Source organism: Ambystoma mexicanum, chromosome 1p (assembly GCF_040938575.1).
Source record: "Ambystoma mexicanum isolate Mex_15411 chromosome 1p, UKY_AmexF1_1, whole genome shotgun sequence".
In the NCBI taxonomy this organism is placed as follows: domain Eukaryota; kingdom Metazoa; phylum Chordata; class Amphibia; order Caudata; family Ambystomatidae; genus Ambystoma; species Ambystoma mexicanum.
Window position 1 is genome coordinate 974,576,014 of NC_090921.1, and position 21,753 is coordinate 974,597,766.

Below are 21,753 nucleotides of genomic sequence, written 5' to 3' on the forward strand. Positions count from 1 at the left end.
AGAAACCGTTCTGCGACCCAGAGGTTCAGGCCGTCGTCACAAAAGACCCCTCCTTAACAGGGTGGGGAGCTCACTACCTTCACCAGACAGCTCGGGGTCTCTGGTCCTGAAAGGTTGCCCAGAACCACATCAATCTGCTGGAACTTCTAGCAGTATTCAGAGCGCTTCGGGCATTCAAACCCCTCTTATTGTACCAGTCAGTGCAGGTCCTTACAGACAGCACAACATGCAATGTTTTAAATAAACAAACAGGGGGGCACTCATTCTCAAAATCTGTCCAGGTTTGCCCAACAAATTTGGAAATGGGCACTCCCAAACTGAAGATTTACCTGTCAGCCAAACATGTTCCGGGGGAACTCGACTTGCTAGCAGACTCTGACCAAAGAGCCCCTTCCAGAGGAACACGAATGGCGACTACACGAAGACGTTGTAGAACACCTCTTCTCTCAGTGGGGTTTCCCCACAATAGACCTATTCACTGCAAGCGAGAACAGTCAATGCCCTTCGCATCCAGGTTCCCCCAGCCATGCTCCAATGGGAACGCCCTATGGATGATCTGGTCAGGGATATTTGCCTATGCTTTTCCACCAACCCCTCTCATGAGCAAGGTGGTGAACAAGATGCACAAGGAACCGATGACGATTATCCTAGTTGCTCGTATGTGAGCAAGACAACCATGGTATCCACATCTGCGCAAACTGGCGATGTGCGATCCCATCACACTCCCATGCCAGTACAACCTACTCACCCAGCACGAGGGACTAACGGTGCACCCGCAGCCGCACTTGGTGAAATTGGCAGCATGACTCAATCTGCCACAGAGATGCATGGATATCTTGAAGGAATCGAGAAAACCAAACACTAGGCACTGTTACTTTGACAAATGGAAAAGATTTGTAATTTGGTGCCATACAGAACAAATCAACCCCATAGAATGTACTCATCCCACATTCTAACTTATATGCTCCATTTGCTAGATGCGCGGTTAGTTTTTAACTCCCTAAAGGTCCACCTAGCGGCTTTGTCAGCCTACACGACCTCTCGTAATAAGGTCTCGTTGTGGAAAGTACCATTCATAAAAGCATTTATGGAAGGAATAAAGAGGCTCCACCCTCCAATTTCTAACCCGCCGCCAGGGTGGGACCTCAATGTGGTACTACCGAAGCTCATGGGACCCCCCTTCGAGCCTATGCACAAGTCTAGTCTCAAACACCTGACTTATAATACTGCCTTCTTAGTGGCTATCACTTCAATTAGAAGGGTCTGTGAAATCCAAGCATTGTCAGTGCAGGATCCTTTCTTTGTTGTACACAAGGACAAGCTGGTTTTACGTACTCACCCTAGGTTCTCACCTAAATTCATCTCCAAATTTCATGTAAACCAGCTTTCTTCCAGGAACCTAACAGCTCAGCTGAGGTAAAACTCCACACACTAGATGTGAGGAGAACGGTCCTCTACTACGTAGACAAGACCAGACTGCTAAGAAAAACAGATCAATTGTTTGTCTCCATAGCACCAGGCAGAGAAGGTGACCGCATTTCTAAGAATGCCATCTCTAGGTGGATAGTCGTGTGTATCCAACTGTGCTATTCCCTATCAGATAAAACACCGCCTTTTACGCCCAGGGCTCACTCCACAAGAGGTACAGGAGCCACTCTGGCTTTCATTGCAAATGTCCCCTTAGACAGTATCTGCAAGGCAGCTACATGGAGCTCAATACATACTTTCACGCATCACTACTGCATTGACACTCATTCCAAGACAGATACACAAGTGGGACAAGCGGTTCTAAGACACTTATTCGCTCATGAACCTTCCCACATCCCACCTCATTCTTCCACTGCTCGCTAATCTATGCACAGCATGTGATCTAAGCAGATTCCACAAGCCTCAGAAGGGATACATTACTCACTGTAATCGTATTTCTGATGCTTGTATCTGCCTAGATTCACATGCAACCCAACCTTCCTCCCCTCGGAGAGAAGGCGCATGGATGCTTATGAGCTTTTCTGATAAGTAATTGTAAGCACGCTACACCTCATGTCAGAAAAATACAATCTGAGGGACCTACACGCGTGAGCAATCTTGCGTATTGTGGACGTCACACTAGGGTTGGTATTACTGGCACGCCCTATCGACGTCCCTTTTCGAGTTTCGAAAACACTAATACTTTGCAGCTTCCACTAGAGTTCGGCCTGTGCACAACATGTCAATCTGAGCAGATACAAGCATCAGAAATATGATTACGTGAGTAATGTATCCCATATATATATATTATGCATTTACACCAGCATGTTTAATTTTTTTAAAGTGTTTTTTGTGCCTTTTTAATACAGCATTTTTGTACCTACCCATCTAAATTCGATTGTGTGCTTCACTATGTGGACTCATTGTGGACCAGTGACCTCACCCACTCTGCTGAGAATAGCCTGTTCACGGTAACTTGGGTGGCCCCCTAAAATCTGTCCACCAGGCCAGATTCTAGAAATCTTAACGGTGGGGCAAGCAGCTTTAAAACCTGTATGTGCAACTGTCCATTCATCTCTCCCGCCAGCTTAATCAGGTACTACTTGCTTGTCTTTGTGAAGTATATGTATCTAAGCAGATTCACCAGCGTCAGGAGACGGACATTGCTTAATCAAGAAGTCTTTCTGTAGTTTGTATCTGGTTAGAATTGCTGCGCCCACCCATCCTTACCGCTTTTGAGCAAAGGCAGTGATTAAAAAAAAAAAAAAAACATGGAAAAACCTCATTCATTAATCTCGGAGCTGAAAACCAATCAATATGAGGATGTCATTGTGTGAGGGATCACGGGTAACTACACATAGTGTAGGGATACTGTAACAGCCACACCCCTGTTGATGTCCACTTTTCAAAAATAGACCAGCTATAACTTTCTAGAGCAACCACAAGGTTGCAATCTATGCAAAGCATGTGACTCTAAGCGGATACAAGCCACAGAAAGATGATTACTGGGTAAGTAATACTTATTAATAATGTATTCGGGTGGCAGTCGCTATCCCATAGTTAAGGTGAAACCTGTTCACGTAGCCTTTTCACAAAATTCTTTTGCTAATAACGTTTGACTTGCTCGGCAGATTTGGATGATATTTTTCAAACGTTTGTCCCAGGCCCCTTCAAACTGGAAATAATGGCAAACGTTCATTGAAATGTGGAAAACCTATTACGAAAACCAAAGAGAAACTGTTTTTGGCCTGGCCCAATTCATGCCCCCGTTCATTTTCCCATAGAGAAACTGTCTCAATTGAACTCCCATAGAGCAAAGACAGGTGGATAGATATGCACCAAAAAAGAAACTAGCTTAACACGATGCATCAAACATGTGCCTTTTGTTGGTTTGGGGTAAATCAGTTCAGTACTTTTTTGAGAAGTGTGCCCCCTGCTCCCAACAAACCTTAATATATCTCCCAGCGTCTATTGCGTCGGAAGCTTTTCAGCAATGAAAACCTGCCCTTTTTTTTAAAGATTTTTTTTTTTTTAATTTTGCACTCTATATACAAGTGTCCTGGTCTGAGGGAAGTCAATAAAGTGCTCAAAATTATGTTTGGTGGGTCAAGGGGGTAGATTTGTGTAAAGCTGCAGGTGGGAATCGGGAAAGAGTACCACCAGGTAGGAGGGGAGTTGGGGAGTGGATGGGAATCCCGTTTGGGGAAGAACAGTTTTGTCTTATTGTGGCAATCCAGCAGGAAGCTCATTAGATTCCCATGACAAATGTCAAATGCCAAATGTGTCATAAGAGTCATATAGTGAAAGGTGGTAATGGAGAGAGGGAAGTGGAGGGAGACCAAAGCGGGGGACAAATGGTGAGTGCCAATGGGGATGGGGAAGACTTCTACACTTTTGTGCATTTTTCCTTTACTGCGTATATTGGCAGACATTGTTACTGCAGGATTCTGCATATGCTGCTTTGCCATCGAAATTATTACCGGGAATGATTTTCACGGGAATAGAGGATGGCATCGATGGACCCATGCATTGCTAACGTGGGAATAAAAGAGAAGAAACGGGTGTGGATAGCGTTAATAATCAGTGGGCCTTTGGCCATGAATAAGGAGAGTAGCAAAACTCACTTTTGCTTCGTGTTATTTTGGCATTGGGTTCACAACACAAAGGCAATTGTATAGCTGGATTCATAGTGTATTATACAATGCACAGAATAATACTACACGTTGGCTAACAAGACTAGAACATAAACAAAGTGCTTGTGTAAAAGGGCAACCAGAGCAATTATTTAGTACTTATGCAATGCGCGCTTACATAACCATTTGTAAGCCTGCTAACTAGGATTTCACTTCATGTGTTAAAAAAAAACATTACATTTTTAATAGACACAAGTAGATTGACCTGTGGGTCAGGCAGCTTTGAACCATGTATTTAATACCCCACCTTTACAAAGATGTTTAAACTTATTTGTAATCTAGGTACAGCCTGCACGTTGAAAACTTGCTTTGTAAGGTAAATACTGGCCTGTAACAGTACTTTGCAGCTTGCATCAGTTTGTCAAATACAAACCCTCCCCGGAGACTGGGTACAGCCTAAATGCTGCTCATATTGATTTTTAGTAGGTTATTTAATTTGTATTGATCATGACGCATCATATAGAGTACAATGCAATGTAATGTAAAGATGGTGGTCTAGTCTGAGCATTGTCATTCTCACCCTGATAACGATCGACGATGCTGGGGGCTCTCCACCTGCCCTACCCGGCTTGCAGCAACACCTACACAATTACTGGGGTAAGCCTGGCGGTTGTGTGCAAAGCACACGCGGCATGGAAATTTCTTTTGGGGGGGAGGGGGGTGAGCTTTCAAAATTTTGTTGCTTAAACATGTTGAAGGATCACCTTGGATGTGCTATTTTGTGTTGTGCATCCACCTTCTTTAGCAACCCTACCAGCCAGCCTCATTGACTTTGGCCTTCCAACGTGGCCGCTCGGATTTTTGGAATTTTTCCAGCTGCCTTGGTCAGCCCTGCTCCCCTCCCATTGGTTGCTCATGGCTCTTAAGCCAATCACTGCAACTGGGAGGCATGAGCCGGCCAGATCACCAAAGGCCCTGGTCAGCGCCCTGTCCGCTACAGATACGCCCAGGTCGCCTGTGTTGCTGCGAGTGCCCCCACCCTCCCCCATGGTCGCCTGTGTTGCTGCGAGTGCCTCCACCCCGCCCCATGGTCACCTGTGTTGCAGAGAGTGCCCCCACCCCCCCATGGACGCCTGTGTTGCTGCGAGTGCCACCCTCCCCCATGGTCGCCTGTGTTGCTGCGAGTGCCAACCTCCCCCATGGTCGCCTGTGTTGCAGAGAGTGACCCCACCCTGCCCCCATGGTCACTTTTGTTGCAGAGAGTGCCCCCACCCTCCCCCATGGTCGCCTTTGTTGCAGAGAGTGCCCCCACCCTCCCCCATGGTCGCCTTAGTTGCAGAGTGCCCCCACCCTGCCCCCATGGCCACTTTTGTTGCAGAGCGTGCCCCCACCCTGCCCCCATGGTCGCCTTTGTTGCAGAGAGTGCCCCCACCCTGCCCCCATGGTCACCTTTGTTGCAGAGAGTGCCCCCACCCTGCCCCCATGGTCGCCTGTGTTGCCTGTGAGGCCCCCCCATGGTTGCCTGTGAGGCCCCCCCATGGTTGCCTGTGAGGCCCCCCATGGTTGCATGTGAGGCCCCCCCCCATGGTCGCCTGTGTTGCCTGCGAGTGCCCCCCCATGATTGCCTGTGTTGCCTGCGAGTGCCCCCCCATGGCCGCCTGTGTTGCCTGCGAGTGCCCTCCCCCAATGGTCGCCTGTGTTGCCTGCAAGTGCCACCCCCCCATGGTCACCTGTGTTGCTGCGAGTGCCCTCCCCCATGGTTGCCTGCAAGTGCTCCCCCCATGGTCGCCTGTGTTGCTGCGAGTGCTCCCCCCATGGTCGCCTGTGTTGCTGCGAGTGCCCCCCATGGTCGCCTGTGTTGCTGCGAGTGCCCCCCCCACGGTCGCCTGTGTTGCTGCGAGTGCCACCCCACGCTCCCATGGTCGCCTGTGTTGCTGCGAGTGCCCCTCCACGCTCCCTTGGTCGCCTGTGTTGCTGCAAGTGCCCCCCCCCACAGTTGCTTGTGTTGCTGCGAGTGCCCCCCACCCCCATGGTCTTCTGTCCCCCCCATGGTCGCCTGTGTTGCGGCGAGTGCCCCCCACCCCATGGTCGCTTGTGTTGCTGCGAGTGCCCCCCCTGTGTTGCTGCGAGTGCCCCCCTTGGTCACCTGTCCAACCCCCCCCCCATGGTCACCTGTGTTGCTGCAAGTGCCCCCCTTGATCGCTTGTGTTGCTGCGAGTGCCCCCACACCCCCATGGTCACCTGTGTTGCTGCGAGTGCCCCCACACCCCCATGGTCACCTGTGTTGTTGCGAGTTCCCCCATCCTCCCTCTCGCTGGCATGCCCCTTTTCCCTCCCCTCCAAGCCACGCCCACCTAAACTGACTTTCTGCTTTTGTATGCTGCTGCCGCCCTTCTGCATGGGGTTAGGCAACCTGTATGTTTTTACAAGCACTTATGTAACTAAGCCAGCTGCCCTGCAACACGGGGTTAGGCAACATTTATCTTCTTTCAAGCACTTATGTAACTAAGCAAGCCTTGTCTAACAGCGCTGCGATCCCCAAGGGGATCCCCAAGAAGCAGATGGATGTCAGAGGTATTTTCTTGCTGGCATGCCCATTAACGCCTATTTTTCAAACTTAGAAAGTCCCCAAAATCCAACCAATACCTGGATACCCTTGTGCACAGCATATCAATGTAAAACTCAGACAAACTGCTCAAATACTGTGACAGGTTTGTAAGGTTTGCCTTATGCCTGTTCTTGCTACATTGTTCCAGAACGTTAAAGTGAGATGCATGGAATATATTGTCGAGGATGGATGCAATGTTCTTCGCTGCATATGTATAACCATATATTTTTTTGTTTTAAAGATTATGAAGGAAATCCAAGAACACAAGATAAAGATTTATGAGTTTCCAGAAGTGGAGGATGATGAAGACAGTAAAGTAATCCGAAGAATAAAGGTATTGGGATAATATTTGGCCACCTGATGGGCTTGTTTATGTCTTGTTGGTAGGAGTCGTCGTGGAAATTCACGCATAACATGGTAGTTGTAATATATTGAGTCTATGCGTGCATGGCTCCTGGAAGTGTGTAATTGTAGTTTCATGTTTCTAGCCTTCCATGCCATGAAGGCTGGTTTATAAAATGCTTTCACTTGAAGAGCTTGTCACCTTGACTTGCCTGTATTCTTTATTTTCTTTTTAATATCTCCATTGCTTGTGATACTTTCTTTGCATGTTTCAGTTATTATTTAGGGATCCACTTTACGATGTCTAGATTTGTGGCCGTTCGTTTCATTTATTCTTGCTTATTCAAGTTGATCTAACACTTATCTATTTTTCATAATGTTTGACTGTCCTCGGGCCTCCAGAGAAGTGTTGTACAAGGCCTTTTTACGCATTAAAATCTTGTAAATATGACTATCTTTCTGTACATATTGTTTACGCACCATTCTTATCTGAATCTACGAAATTGCAGTGTTCTGTTAAGCCGATTTAATTAGCACACCACTGCCATTTCAATGTTCACCAGACACACTCGTGGCTCTGTATGGGGAAAGTGGATTGGTTAGTGAGGGAGAGTGGGATAAGATGGGCGTTCAACCGGGAGTAACTGGTATCTCTGCATGTGTGCTTTCTGGATGTGCTTTGCTATGTATACTGGATGTGCGTTTCTGGGTGAGTGGTGTCCAGTGATTGTGTTTTTTGGTGTTGGACGCTATTTTGGGTTTGAGAGTTGATTTGAGTGATGTATGGTTTTGGGTGTTTTAGTAGGGAGGTCAGTTTGTCACCTTGGTGTTTCTGCGAAGTGTGTTAATAGGTTTTTGGGTGCTCTCAGGATATTGCGCGGCTATGCAATTGTTTTCTTAATGCAGGGCGTTTACCTTTGCATAGGCATGCAGATTGTAGGTGTGGGTTAGACATTATGTGGGTTAAAGTAGCGTCCACATAAACATGATGGTTGTGTAGTAGGTGTTGATCCCCATTTATCCCAGCAGGCTGAATAGCCAGATTGTTTACAGGAAGTTAGGTGGTGTAAGGGTGCAGAGGTAAGACTGACATGGAGGTGTCCTAGTTTTGGCTATAAACTTTTATTAGAAGCTAGAGGGAAAGAAAACCCTATTTCTAATGCTTATGATTCTAAGCAGATTAACATGCTGTGCATATGGTCCGACATCCAGTGGTAACTGCGGAGTATTCCATCTTGTCTTTCGGGTACCGAAAGCAGACGTCGGCATAGGCGTGTCTGTAACACTATCCCCATCGTGATGTATTTTGTACCCAAAATCCCTCGCGCGCTGAGGCCCCTAAGATTGTTTTTTCCACCCAGATAACTGGTCGCCCTATAGCGGAGCTCTTACATAACACATTGTTTATCCTAAACCGACTTGTCGGTTATTTCCCAGTCAATTCGATGGCAAGAACAACTTTGAAGACTACAGGGGACTTGTCTATGGCGGTGGATTTTGGCGCCTAAGATCCGGCGCTTGAAGCGTCCATGTGGCCGGGCCCTCTGGCCGGCCTTTACAGTAGGGAGTGTGGGGTCGGGTGGCCATATTTCCGGTATGTCTTTCCTCTTTCCCCCTCTTTACCCTATAAGTCTTGTCATCTTTCCCTTTTGCTATGGAAAGGACTCCTTTTAGGTTCTGCCCTTAGTGTAGGGTCAGATACCTGTGGAAGGACAAGAACAGGACGTGCAACTCCTGTCTCCCCTTAGATCACGACGAGAAGCGGTGTGCAGCTTGTAAACTCCTTCGGCCTAAAACCCTTAAGGAGCGCCGTGTAAAGTGGTGGGCTGCATACGGCATGTCATGGGTGGAACCCTCCTCCCCCACTGCCTCACCTGCCGAAAGTGACGGGGGCACCTCCGATGACCAAACATCCTTTGCATATGTGATAGACCTCGAGGCGGACACTTGTCCGCCACGCCCGTCCCCGACCCTTCAAGGCCTGACTCTGGTCTCGTTTCAGGGACAACACCAGGCGACAGGGGCATACAAAGACATTACACTTAACACACAACCCCTCTACCTATTTGACGGGTACGTCGAAAAAAGTGAAAGCGCCAGCATGGCTGTCGAAAATTTCAGCGGATTCCTCGGATCGTTCAGATTCAAAGCCTTCCCTGCATCCGCAGCAGCATTTGGCGACTGGGCATCCCAAAACAAACATGGGCGCTACCCCTAAATCAAGTTTACATGTGGAAGCGCGGAATTTCGACACTCCGGTCCCGAAAGGGCCAAAAACGGACTAGGCCTCAAGGCGAAAAACCTACCGCTAGGCCCTCTAACGCTGCGGTTGGCAGTAAACCTACTGATAGACCTTCGGAACCACTATCTCACGCCGAGTCGGCAGAAATCGAACAGAGTATTGCTACAATTACTTCGGCGGTTGGCTAATACCTGTTCCGACGAAAAACATGGGGCAGGCCATGGACAAATCTATAGATACGCCATGGTGCCCCGATTCTCGCGATAACTACGAGGACAGTCAAGAGCCTTCTTCCAACACCCTGAGTGACAAATTTCAGCGTCAAGAGGCAGAAGATGTTTTTCCACCCGCAGGCCCTTCTAGGTTGAGAACATTATTTTTCTGAACATCCTTCCCCGAAAAGATCCTGTGGAGAGCCTAATCAGATTCACAGTTACAAGAGGATCAGCCCTCCGTTCCCATCCATCATGAAGACATTCAAATGGATTCTTATCAGGACATTTACAGTGAAGATGAGGACTAGGCGGATGCCACGGACAATTGGGAAGAAACGCATCAAGTGGGGACGGACCCATGGAAGCTCCCCCAACAGGATCAGGACACTGTTCTGTGCCTGGATTCTCCTCTGTCCATCCAGGCTCGCCAGGCCTCGCCTGTAGACGACGAAATGGCCTTCAATGCCATGTTAAGGAAGGCAGCAGATCACTTTCAAATCACTACTCAAGAGACGGTGCCTGAGCAGGACTTTGTAGAAGATATTCTTAAGGAGAACCAGCCCTCTAGCCAGGCCATTCCCCTCCTTAATTCTATTAAGAGAAGATTGGCCCCCTCCCTGGTGTCACCAGCTTAAACCCGGGCAGTGAACCCAAGAGGAGAAGTTATTTTGGCCAGCTCCTCTGGACCCTCAATACATTAAAGGACATGCCACCCCCGATTCCCTGGTAGTGACTACCACCCGGAAACAGGCAGGAGTACCCCTTGCTAAGGGGGAGGCGCCTCCAGATGGAGAATCCAAGAGATTATATGCCTTAGGTAAGCGGGTTACCTTGGCTGCCGCATATACCACGCGCATAGCGAATAACACTACGCTGCTGGCGAGTTATACTGACGCTCAATGGAACCTAGTACAGGAAGGTCTCCAGGAGGTCCCAGAGCCCATCCGGTCCAAACTTCTCACTATTGTGGCCGAAGGCAGGCAAGACAACCGGAATGTGATAAAGAACACTCTGGACATGGCTGAAACAGCAGACAGGTCTCTGGCACAGGGAACCCTACTTAAAAGGCACGCTTGGCTTCGTACCTCAGGGTTTAAGCCTGAAACGCACGCCGCTCTCATCAATAAACCCATTGAGGAAACTAACCTCTTCGGAAAGGCGGTTGATGAGGCCCTAGAAACAGCCAAAAAAAGAGCATGAGACACTTAAGTCCCTGCAACAAATTACTCTGACCTATCCCCCCCCCCCCCCGCCCGAGAGGAGGTAATGCGTGTCGGTCCTTTCGAGGGCAGTCCCATGCAGGTCAGCACAACTATGGCACGAGAAACTTTTTAATGCTGGACAAACTTCAGGAACACCCGCATACTACCCACCAAGGGGTCAGCGATGCGGCAAAGCCAGGGGTAGAGGCCCCAATCCTAGAGGAGCTGCAGCCTCGGGGGGGGGGGGGGGAGGGGGGGGGGTTCTTCGCATGGGAGGGGATAACTTCAGACCAGTGGGTCATAAAGCTGGTCGCCCACGGGTACCGCGTGGAATTCGCCCGGCCTCCACAATTCAGACCACCGTGCTCACGGCGCCTCTCACCGGACCATCTGGAGATCCAGAATCAAGAGGTGGAAGTGGTGCTGGGAAAGGACGCCATAGAAGCCATTCCCATTCTTCAGGTAAACGAGGGTATTTATTCGGTGTACTTCCTTGTACCCAAAAAGGACCTCACCATGCGGACCTGCTCCCAGCGAACAAGTTCATAAAACCTCAAAAGTTTTGCATGGTAACGCTACAGGAGGTGATTCCACTGTTGAAACAGGAGGACTACATGGCAACATTGGGCATGCAAGATGCATACTTTCATATTTCAATGTTGCCAGCGCACAGGAAATATCTAAGGTTCATGGTAGAGGACAGGCATTACCAATTCAAAGTGCTCCCCTTCAACATCGCCTTGGCTCCAGGGGTGTTTACCAAGGTACTCGCAGCAGCAGTACACCTGCGCATGCTATCAGTCCCGGTTTACCCTTACCTCGACGACTGGCTCATAACAGGGGACTCGTACAACGCATGTTTTTTGAACACCCAAAGGACCGTAGGGATTCTCCATCAACGAGAAAAAATCCAGTCTAGTCCCCAGCCAAGTAAAACAATCCCTGGGGGCTCCAATCCGGGCGAAAGACGGCCTTGTCTTCCCCTCCAGCGAGAGGGTTCAGAACATGCTTTTTCAGATCCCTCAATATGTAGCCATTCGGGAGGTGACTGTGCGCAAAGCCATGCTTTTGCTAGGGATGATGGTGGCATGCATATATACTTGGTTCCCCATGCGTGGCTGCTAATGCGTCCCATGCAAGAGTGGCTCAACAGCCAGTGGTATCAGGCCAGTGGACCATGGGAAGATCTGGTAGTTGTCTCGCCAGCCCTCGTTCTCTCTGCAGGGGTGGTGAATGTTTTCCCTTGACCACCACTGCAGTGGAAGCCACTCTCATGAAAGACGCATCTCTCACAGGGTGGGGGGGCTCGCCTGCTTCAGCAGACAGCGCATGGTCCCCACAAGTAGCGTCCAACCTTATAAACTTACTGGAGCTATTAGCGGTGTTCAAGGCATTAAAGGCTTTTCAGATGCAACTACAAGGGAGTGCTGATTCGAACAGACAGCACTACAGCCATGTATTATCTGAACAAACGGGGGCACTCCATCTCCAGGGCTATCCAAGCTGTCCCAAAACATTTGGATATGGGCTCTCAAACACAAGATGTTTCTGTTGTCCCAGCATGTTCCAGGGGAACTCAGTCTTCTGGCAGATGTGCTCAGCAGGGATTTCCCTCTGCCCGTAGAATACAAATGTTGTCTGCACGAAGACATTGTATCCAACATCTTCGCAGAATGGGGCTTCCCAGAGATCGATCTGTTTGCAACTCAGGAGAACGCCCAATGCCAAGACTATGCCTCCCCCACCCCCTGCCCCCCCCCCCACTCCCCTTCTCAACAAAATAGTCCAGTTACCATGATACTGGTGGCCCCCATGTGGGCCTGCCAATCCTGGTTTGCTCATCTGATGGAAATGTTCCTCTCCCCACCAGTAAAACTACCCTGCCCGTACAACATGTTGTCTCAGGACAGGGGGAGACCCTAAACCCATGCCCACAAACTCTGAACCTAGCAGCCTGGCTCCTGATGTCATACAGTTTGGACACCTATAGCTCCCTCAGAAGTGCATGGACATTCTCAGGGAAGCTAGGAAACCGAACACCCGTTATTGCTATTCCAGCAAATGGAAACGTTTTGTTATCTGGTGTAACACCAAGGGGGTCAATCCCATCGATTGCTCACCCACACACATTGTACTTTACCTAATCCATTTGTTGGACACAGGGTTGGTCTTCAATTCCCTGAAGGTTCATCTGGCTGCTCTTTCAGCCTTCACCACGTCACAACAAAAGGTGTCGTGGTGGATACCGGTGATTAACGCCTTTATGGAAGCGGTTAAAAGAATGTATCCTCCCATTTCTCAACCAGCTCCTGGATTTGATCTAAATGTGGTTTTAACCAGGCTCATGGGGTCTCCCTTTGAGGCAATGCATAAAGCAAGTCTAAAAGACCTCACTTATAAGACGGCCTTCCTTGTGGCTATCACTTCTATCAGAAGGGTTAGTGAACTACAGGCCCTTTCTGTTCTAGACCCCTTTGTTACAATCCACAGGGATAAGGTAGTTCTGCGCACACATCCCAGATTTGTGCCTAAATTCATCTCGAAGTTCCATGTGAACGAATCGATTTAACTTCCTACCTTTTTCCAGAATCCCACTAGCATGGCCGAAAGAAGCCTACACACACAAGATGTGCGCAGGGCAGTCATGTTCTACCTGGAAAGTACGAAACCACTGAGGAAAACAAACCAATTTTTCGTTTCAGTGGCAGCTGGCAGAGAAGGGGAATCCCGTCTCTAAATCCGCTATCTCAAGGTGGATTGTCAAATGCATCACTGTTTCTCTCTTGCTAAGAGAGAACTGCCCTTCAAGCCTAAAGCACACTCTACTCGGTGCACTGGGGCTTCCATAGCACTCATTGCAAACGTTCCCCTAGAGTCCATTTGAAAAGCGGCAACCTGGAGTTCTGTACACACCTTTACAAAACACTATTGCCTAGACACTCATTCTAGGTCTGATTCTCAGGTGGGACAAGCAGTACTAAGACATCTTTTCTCTACTGTTCCTTCTCACAACCCACCTCCAACTCCGGGTACTGCTCCCTAGTCTATGGACAGCATGTGATTCTAAGCAGATTAACAAGCATAAGAAGACATGCATTACTTACCGTAATAGCATTTAAGATGATTGTATCTGCTTAGATTCACATGCGCCCTCCCTCCCTCCCTGCTCGGGGTAGAAGGAACATAGAAGTCTTACTACTTCTCTCTTCTTCATGTTCTCACAATAGCCTTGGGCTCCCTCATGGCAGAGGGACCTTGGCGCGTGAGGGATTTTGGGTGCACTAAACGATAGGGATAGTGTTACAGACATGCCTATGCCGACGTCCCCTTTCAGTCCCCGAAAGACAAGATGCAATACTCCGCGGTTACCACTGGATGTCGGACCATATGCACAGCATGTGAATCTAAGCAGATACAATCATCAGAAATGCTATTACGGTAAGTAATGCATGTCATCCTTAAGAACTGTAGTTACTCTAGGATATGAAACCGAATCTCAAAGGGTCCCCATAACGCTGCCCATAAGGCGCTGTATGCTGCAATAGTAAAATACATATGCCTTATAAGAGGTATGGAGGAAAGTAGACTCTATAGGACAGTAAAACAAAGAGTTCCAAAAGACAGACACATAAGAATGAATGAGTGGGAAAAGGCTCCACTCATTCAGGATTAAAGAAAGTTCAGAAGTCCAGCAAAAAGTGCTGGGGGTCTCACTAGGAGATGGGAATCAAGCATAAACATGGTAATTCGCCATTACAGGGAGTTATTGACTTTCTCCCCGAGATTGGTTTTACCCCTCTTGTTGGGATCCCTCTCCCTGTGGTACCTGGCTCCCCCATAATTAGATTGGTACCTTGTATGCATGTGTGCAGTACGGCAGCTCTTCCAGCTGCTTACCAGGATCTCAGTGGGTCTCCAGTGACTTGACCCCCATGTCTCCAGCACCAGCTGCTAAAGTTGCTGTGCCTCTGACTCTGCCCCCTATTTTGTAACCCAAAGTGTCGGTGTTGGCACACAGGTTCCGTGGGGAGCACTGCCTGCGCTACCAGGTTGATAGTCCGGTTTTCTGCACACCGGCTGTTCGGTTTGTCTAGCGACACTTCCCAGTTCCAGGTTCCAGCGGTCATGCTTCAATTGAGGCGGAAAACCGCTTGGCAGTCTCCCCCCTTGTTTCTTGTCGTTCGGCTTCCCCCTTGCCATTCAAATGGGTTTACGCCTCTTGACAACTCTGGTGTCCGGTTTGCCGTGTTGCCTTGCAACCTGCTTTCCGTGGGGCTTATGAGGGACTTTTGCCTCCCCCCTGATATGATGCACTTCCACTTAAGCCGACTCTTCCAGTGGACACACAAGTCACTCGTCTGTCTCCTCAGCTTTTCCCTGGCGTTCGACGGGTGTAAGAACTCCCGATCTGCCTTCCAGCTGCTTTCTCCACGTTTTGTTCCCCCTACTTCTCCATGTCCAATTATTACAACTGTCAGGCTTCAGTTTGCCTCTACGTCTTCATTCTAGCCTCTCACCACTGCCACTACTACAACAACCTTGTACATTTTTACTTCCCATTATATCCAGCGAGCATTTCCTGTTTCAAAGCAACCAGAATGTTGATCATGATTTCATGCCTCCTCATGTGGCCTCCTTGTGTTGGTACCAATGACACATGTAGCTGGGGTTATTCTATTAGAATATGCCAGCTTGTATGCATACGAGTGTCCAGTGTAGTGAAAGAGGTTGGGGTCTTCAGGCCAGGTCTAAGTTTTAAGTTCGGGAGTAGTGTTTTCTTGGGGATAAATGGGGACTTAACCCCTCTTGAAAAAACATTTTATTTATGCATACTCCAGAAAGTGCTCTATTCCTGAAGCTGCGCTATATGTGCTTGTAGCTGGTACTGTACTGAATACCAGATTTGTTCTTTGGTAAAAAACCATAGGTCATGACGACACGATTTAATTTCGGACACTAACTGGGATATAATGTCCCTTGGTTTAATGATTGTACTGGCCATCACACACCACCCTGATTATTCGCTTTTATGTCTTGACAGACTGGAAAAAGGGGGTTACCTTGCCATTGTGTTCAAATCGTCCCTTAATTTGAGACATCTGAATGCATTTAGTTTAACTGCGTGGTAAACTTTTCCTCTCCACCACTGAGACCACAACGCTACCATCCCTCTTCAACGGCTAAGAACATTTTTGTAGAACAATTGATTAGCTTTTTACTTTGTTTCCATTGAATGGAAAAGCTGAAACCTCCCTCAGAGGTTAACATCTGGGCTGATGATAAATCTCACCTACTTTCAGAGACTCTTTAGCACTGGTTTCTCGTTATTAAATTCTGGTTTAACTCACTCCAGGGGTCCTCTGCAAGCTTAGTTTGTGACATCTGCAGGGTTCGGAATTCAGGGAAGTTGAATGGCTCACCTATCTCCACCTTCTCTTCTAACTGTCAGTTTTGTGTAGATGACACTCTGCTCTCCTTCAGGCTTCTGTCAGTCTCCTCTCCTCCCTTGCTCATTCCTGATGGTCATTGATTCAGGATTGGTGTGCCTCCAATGATCTTTGCCTTAACGCCACTAAGACTGAGATCCTTCTCATTTCTCTCTCTCTTTTTCTCTCTTTTTCTTTTTCTTTCTCTTTTTCTTTCTCTTTCTTTCTCTCTTTCTCTCTCTTTCTCTCTCTTTCTCTCTCTCTCTCTCTTTCTCTCTCTTTCTCTCTCTTTCTCTCTCTTTCTCTCTCTTTCTCTCTCTTTCTCTCTCTTTCTCTGCTGCACCGATTGGTTGCTTGGTACCCTCATCCCGCTGGGTACCAGGCTCTACCATGACCAGTCTTCCATTCCTCTGCCATGCACTTAGGAGCTGTATCTGTAACCCGTAAAGCCCCCCTCCTTGCACTCAGCCAGAGCTGCACTGCCCTGGCTGCACTTACACAGCCTTGCGGCACTGCTCGCACTACCCCCTACCTTCTCCCTTCCTCCTGCATTTCTCGTCATCGCACTAGTACAATTCGAATGACATAAGGCCTAGTAGGATTGTTTGCCATGTCTTCCCTCCCTTGTCTTGTGGCGCCTAGAAACACTTGTGTAGAGGCGCGTTATAAATGCCATATAACATATTGTATCATACACCTGAATTGAAAAGTAGAAGAAAGGGTTTGTTAAAAGGGTGTGACAAACCACCCAAATAAATCCAATGCGATAACCACGGCAGCAGCAACCGCCCTCTTTCATTTTGTTAAAACTGTACAGAAAGAGGCAGGTAAACTAGCAGAATATCCCTGCCCCCAATTTCTTGGTGTTTTTATTTACTCTGTTAAATATTTGAACAATGCACTTTCGAATCATCCTCTGATCTTGAGGGCCTGTCTCAACATCATGCTATGACTGTACAATTCTGCTCTTCAGTCGTCAACCATGGCGGATTGTCCCATCATATGTAACTAGCCCTGTTCTGGTGACCAGCACCCTAATTCCTGTTCTTAGGCAAACAGTGTGCTATGCCTTGACGTCACATGTGACGTCACTTATGTCACTGGGCATGCCTTTGTCCTGACTAAAGTTCTTCTGGTTTCTCCCACTTTCTTCCAACCAATAATGGCTTTCTCTTGGTCTTGCTCTGTGATGTCACTAATCATGGCCATGGTGCTCCTCTGCTGTGTGCATCTGCATAATCAGTGTTTATAAGAGAACATATAATACTGTCTTTTGTCATGGTTACCGCCACCAAACAAACTTCCTACACAATTGACATTGTTGGATGTAGTTTGTATGTAGCTACGGCTGGTCTGTGTGATGGCCAATTTCATTGTGCTTTACACAACTTGACTCCCACCTTTCTTTCATAGGAGCGCATGCCATTGGCTGTGGTTGGGAGCAATGCTGTGATTGAGGTAAATGGAAAGAAGGTGCGAGGCCGCCAGTACCCCTGGGGAGTAGCAGAAGGTAAGGCCTAATCTGTTAATCTGACTGAGACTGGGGGGTGAACTTTGCTAGGAAGATTCTCAGCTGAGGAGTAGTTTGGTTTTTAACTAAGAATGTGGCGGGCAGAGCGGAAGGGGTTTCTGGCATGGAAAGGCGGAATTGGTTTGATTTTGAGGGACATGAAGACTTGTGCAGATAAAGAAGACCTTTGGATGTGAGTCGACATTTTGAATGCAGAGGTGGCATGCAGCGGACTAGTTTGTCACTAGTAACTCTGCTGTCATTCATTGCCTATTAAGAATTCACTTGTTTCCATAATCATTACACTTGCTTGCTAGTTCAGTTGCATTGTTATATGGAACATGATGTAGGAGTACTCCTTTTCTGATAGAATTTAACAATAAATGGACATTTGCCAAAGTACCTTAAATCCTGCATTCTTCTGCCATACTTGTGGAATGTGACCCCTGGAGCATGTTGTGCAGTAGAATTGTTTCATAAAACAGCACTGAGGCCCATATGCAACAACAAAAGATATAAACCTTTCCAAATATTATTGCATCATCCACACCTATTTAAGACTATACAGAATATGAAATCCTTCGTTTCATATATTCATTAATTTTCGGCATTTGCATAGCTCCTTTCACCATGGATATGGTCCCAAAGCGCTGTAGGTTGAAGGCCATTGGAAGGATCGAAGTCCAGAGTATGGGAAAATAAGGTGTTCAGATGCATGTGTGCATGAAGTCCTTAAAGGTTACGAGGGGTGGGCAAGTCTCGGCTAGCCACCCATGACTATTGGTACGTGGCTGGGTGGAGAGTTGTATGCTGGGGAGTGTGGTCAAGAGGATGGATATTGTGTGAAGCTGCAGTCTGAATTTTGTTGTCATGAAGGGTAGTTGCATTCTTATGGCACAGGTGTTGAAGTGTCCCCCCCCTCCCAACCCCCCCTGAGTTGTAGGACAGTAGGCGCATGCAGAAGTGAGGCTGCGCCTTCGGCTAAAATCTGAAGGGGCGTAGCGAGAAAGGAATACGTATGTTCGCTATATATGATACATTGCCCACCCTCTGAGCTCCATCTAGGTGTAAAACCCGTGCATACCCTTAACATCCATACAGGCTCAATACATTGCCCAACCTCACTGTTCATCTAGGAGTGATGCACTGTCCTAACCGGCTACCTCCAAGTGCAATACATTGCCCACCCTCAAATACATAAAATCTGATACGTTTCCCACCTCCAAACAATCTAAATGATACTTGTCTACCCCCAAATCCATTCTGGTGCGGCTCATTGCCCACCCTCAAGGTCTGTCCAAGTGTGATGCTTTGCCCACCCTCAAAGCCATTTAAGTGCTATACCTGGCCCACTCTCGGATGTCTTCAAAGTTAGAGATCATGGATGCCCCCTTGGCTCCTCTGGGCAAACTACACAGGCTACTCTGATGGAAGGGGAACGGTGGCTCAGGGGGAGGGAATGAGTAAAAGTGCGGTAGTGAGGCTCAGTTGATAAGCCACGAAGCAGAGTAGCTGAATGGAAAGGGCGGGAACATGGGTCAGGCGGGTGTAGTGGGGTGCGTACTGCTGGCCCTTGTGGATGTGTGGGGTGGCGCAGGTGTCAGGTTGCGGAAGGGAAGAGACAGATTTTGAGGGCCTTCCTGAAGGCAAGGTGGTTCTCTGTGAGACAGAAGGGGGAGGGAGTTCCAGATGGTAGATGCTAGGATGGAGAATGAGGAGACTCGGAGTCTAGAGAACTCGAAAGGGGGGGGGGGGACTGCCAGGTGGTGGGCTGTCCCTGATCTGAGATAACTGTTTGGGTGGTAGCGTGTAAGTTTGTTTTGGAGGAATTTGGGGCCTTTCATGTGGAGGGCACAGTGGGTAATGCACATGGCTTTGAAAGTGGCCCGTCGGCTGATGCAAAGCCAGTGGAGCACTCTTAGTGCAGGGGAGATTGATCTCTAGGGGAGAGTTCAAGGAGGAGCCTTGCTGCATAGTTTTGGATCCGTTGGAGCTTTCTGAGTTGAAAGGCAGGGGCGCCTAGAAAGATGGAGTAGTAGTCGAGGCGAGAGAGGATGATGACCATGATTGCAGAGATTCTGTGAAGGTATGCGGGATAGGGAAAATTCTGCTTGAGAATGCAGAAGGTGTAAGATCTGGAGACAGCATTAATGTGGTGAGAGATGGTCAGATCTGAGCAAATGGTGCATCACAGGTTTTTGTGTGAGGAAGATGGAGGGTGGGGTTCCTAAGGACGGCGAGTAAGGGGTAGGTTGGGGAAGGAGCGATGTGCATCAGTCCATACTAACTCCGGAATCAATCGCACATTTCTGCTTTTGCTGAAACTATCTAATTGTGCATATAAATTAGCAACTGAAATAAAATACACAACACACAATGCCCCTGTATTTGTGAACAAATATTTGAATTGTACACACTGTCAATTACAAACAGTTAAATTGCTTACATTTGGAAAATGTTGTCTTCGACAAGGAGTGTCATCGATTTTATTTTAAAATCAATACTCAAAAGATATTACACTCTACACCTGTATTCTTGCAAGAAGTCCTTGAAGGCACTGCTTTGTGTGTGAGCTGGTAGGAATTGGGTAGGGTGGGAATCTTTTCCCAAATCAATATTCCTCCAGGGGCTTGGATGTTGCTGGGCAGATTCAGAGAGGAAAGCTGTACACTATTGGCCAGCCCACCTTCCAGTTTGAATGTTGCAAGTGCCTTATTGGAGAGCTGTGATCACGCGCCCCTCCAGCCCAGATTCTGGGTATAAGATGATGAGCTGGTCCCAGGAATGATATCGGCTACTAGAGCGGAAGAAGATCCAAAGACTTCTGTCTCCTGGGCAGGTCACACTTCTTCCCCTCTTTCTCTCCTTAATGGTTTCCCCTAAGGGTCTGGCCTAGATCCTCTGCTTTTTTCTGTCTCTACTATTCCTCTCATCTCCCTTGTTGAATCTTTTAAACTTTCATCCTACTTCTTTGCAAATGACTCAAAGATTCTTCTTCTTCTCAGATGCCCCTCATTACTACGTCGCTGCGCATCTAGCTTCTGTCCAATATTCAATGTTGTCCTGCTTTTTACATCTCAACCCCTCCAAAACAGACATCCTCTTGTTTACACCATATTTCCCTTCCCATTCTCCTCCCGGGGTCTTTTTTTTTTTCTTTCTTTGTTAGCTTTTATTCTAAAGCACATCGTCTTGGTGTCCCCATTGCCTCCTCAATCTCCTTCTCGTCTCACATTTCCTCAATCCATATCTGTTGCTTTCATCTAATAATAATCATTTTCTGTATTTTCACACTGCTATACTTCCCTCACTCTTCTCTCAACTATTCTGCACTTTATTGGCCACCTGCCTTCTTCACACCTTACCCCTCTTTGTCTCTTCTTCAAATTGGCTATTTGTCATCTCTTTTCTCTTACCCCTTGTATTTGATCACCTTTCTTCCTAATGACTCCTGCCTTCTTTGCCATTTGCTCTGTATTGTTTTCAAATGTTATCATGGACTTGCTCCTCCCCAAGATGCTGCTTTTATCTTAATCCCCTCCGTGCTCTTTGCTCACAGTATCTTCATCTATTGTCTTCTCCTAAACCACCTTGTGCCTCCTCTTGCTTCTGCTTTTTCCCCATTCTTGCAGCCAAATGTTGGAAAGCTCTGCCTCCTGGTATTTGTTCGTCCCTTTCCCTCCACATCTTTCGTACTTGCCTAAAGCTCCATCTTCTATCCTCCCTCTCCCTATCTTAAAATATTCTGGCAGCTCATTTGTTTCCATAGCTTCATATTTTATGTACTGTTTTCTGTAGTCATGTGCAGCGCTTGGCGAAGGCTATTTATAAAGCTCAATAAAATACAGACTACAAGAAGACTGAGGGATGCCAGAGGACTGCTGCAGAAACCAACATTGGCTCAGTCAATACCACTGCATCATGAACCTCATCCTCCTAATTGACAGGGAAAACCTCTGTGAGGTGCCTTCCTCACTCCAGCTGGCGGGACCAACCAGTCACCTGTCATGGTTTTGTGCTACATCCTTTCAATTGTTGGAGTGTGCAGGCCTGGATTCAGCTGTTCATCGTTGCAAGAACATCCGGCTGTCCAAAACATCTGGAACTC

General features: G+C 47.7%; 1 protein-coding gene across 2 annotated transcripts in view; it reads left to right on the plus strand.

The window, feature by feature from the left end:
- The window catches only part of LOC138582601 (septin-7-like), a 403,409-nt gene that overhangs the window by 276,337 nt on the left and 105,319 nt on the right, over positions 1-21,753 (plus strand). For both annotated transcript variants that reach the window (XM_069654032.1, XM_069654023.1), the window contains 2 exons: positions 6,950-7,042; positions 17,549-17,645. In XM_069654032.1, the coding sequence (XP_069510133.1) occupies positions 6,950-7,042; positions 17,549-17,645 (190 nt within the window). The remainder of the gene's footprint in view (positions 1-6,949; positions 7,043-17,548; positions 17,646-21,753) is intronic.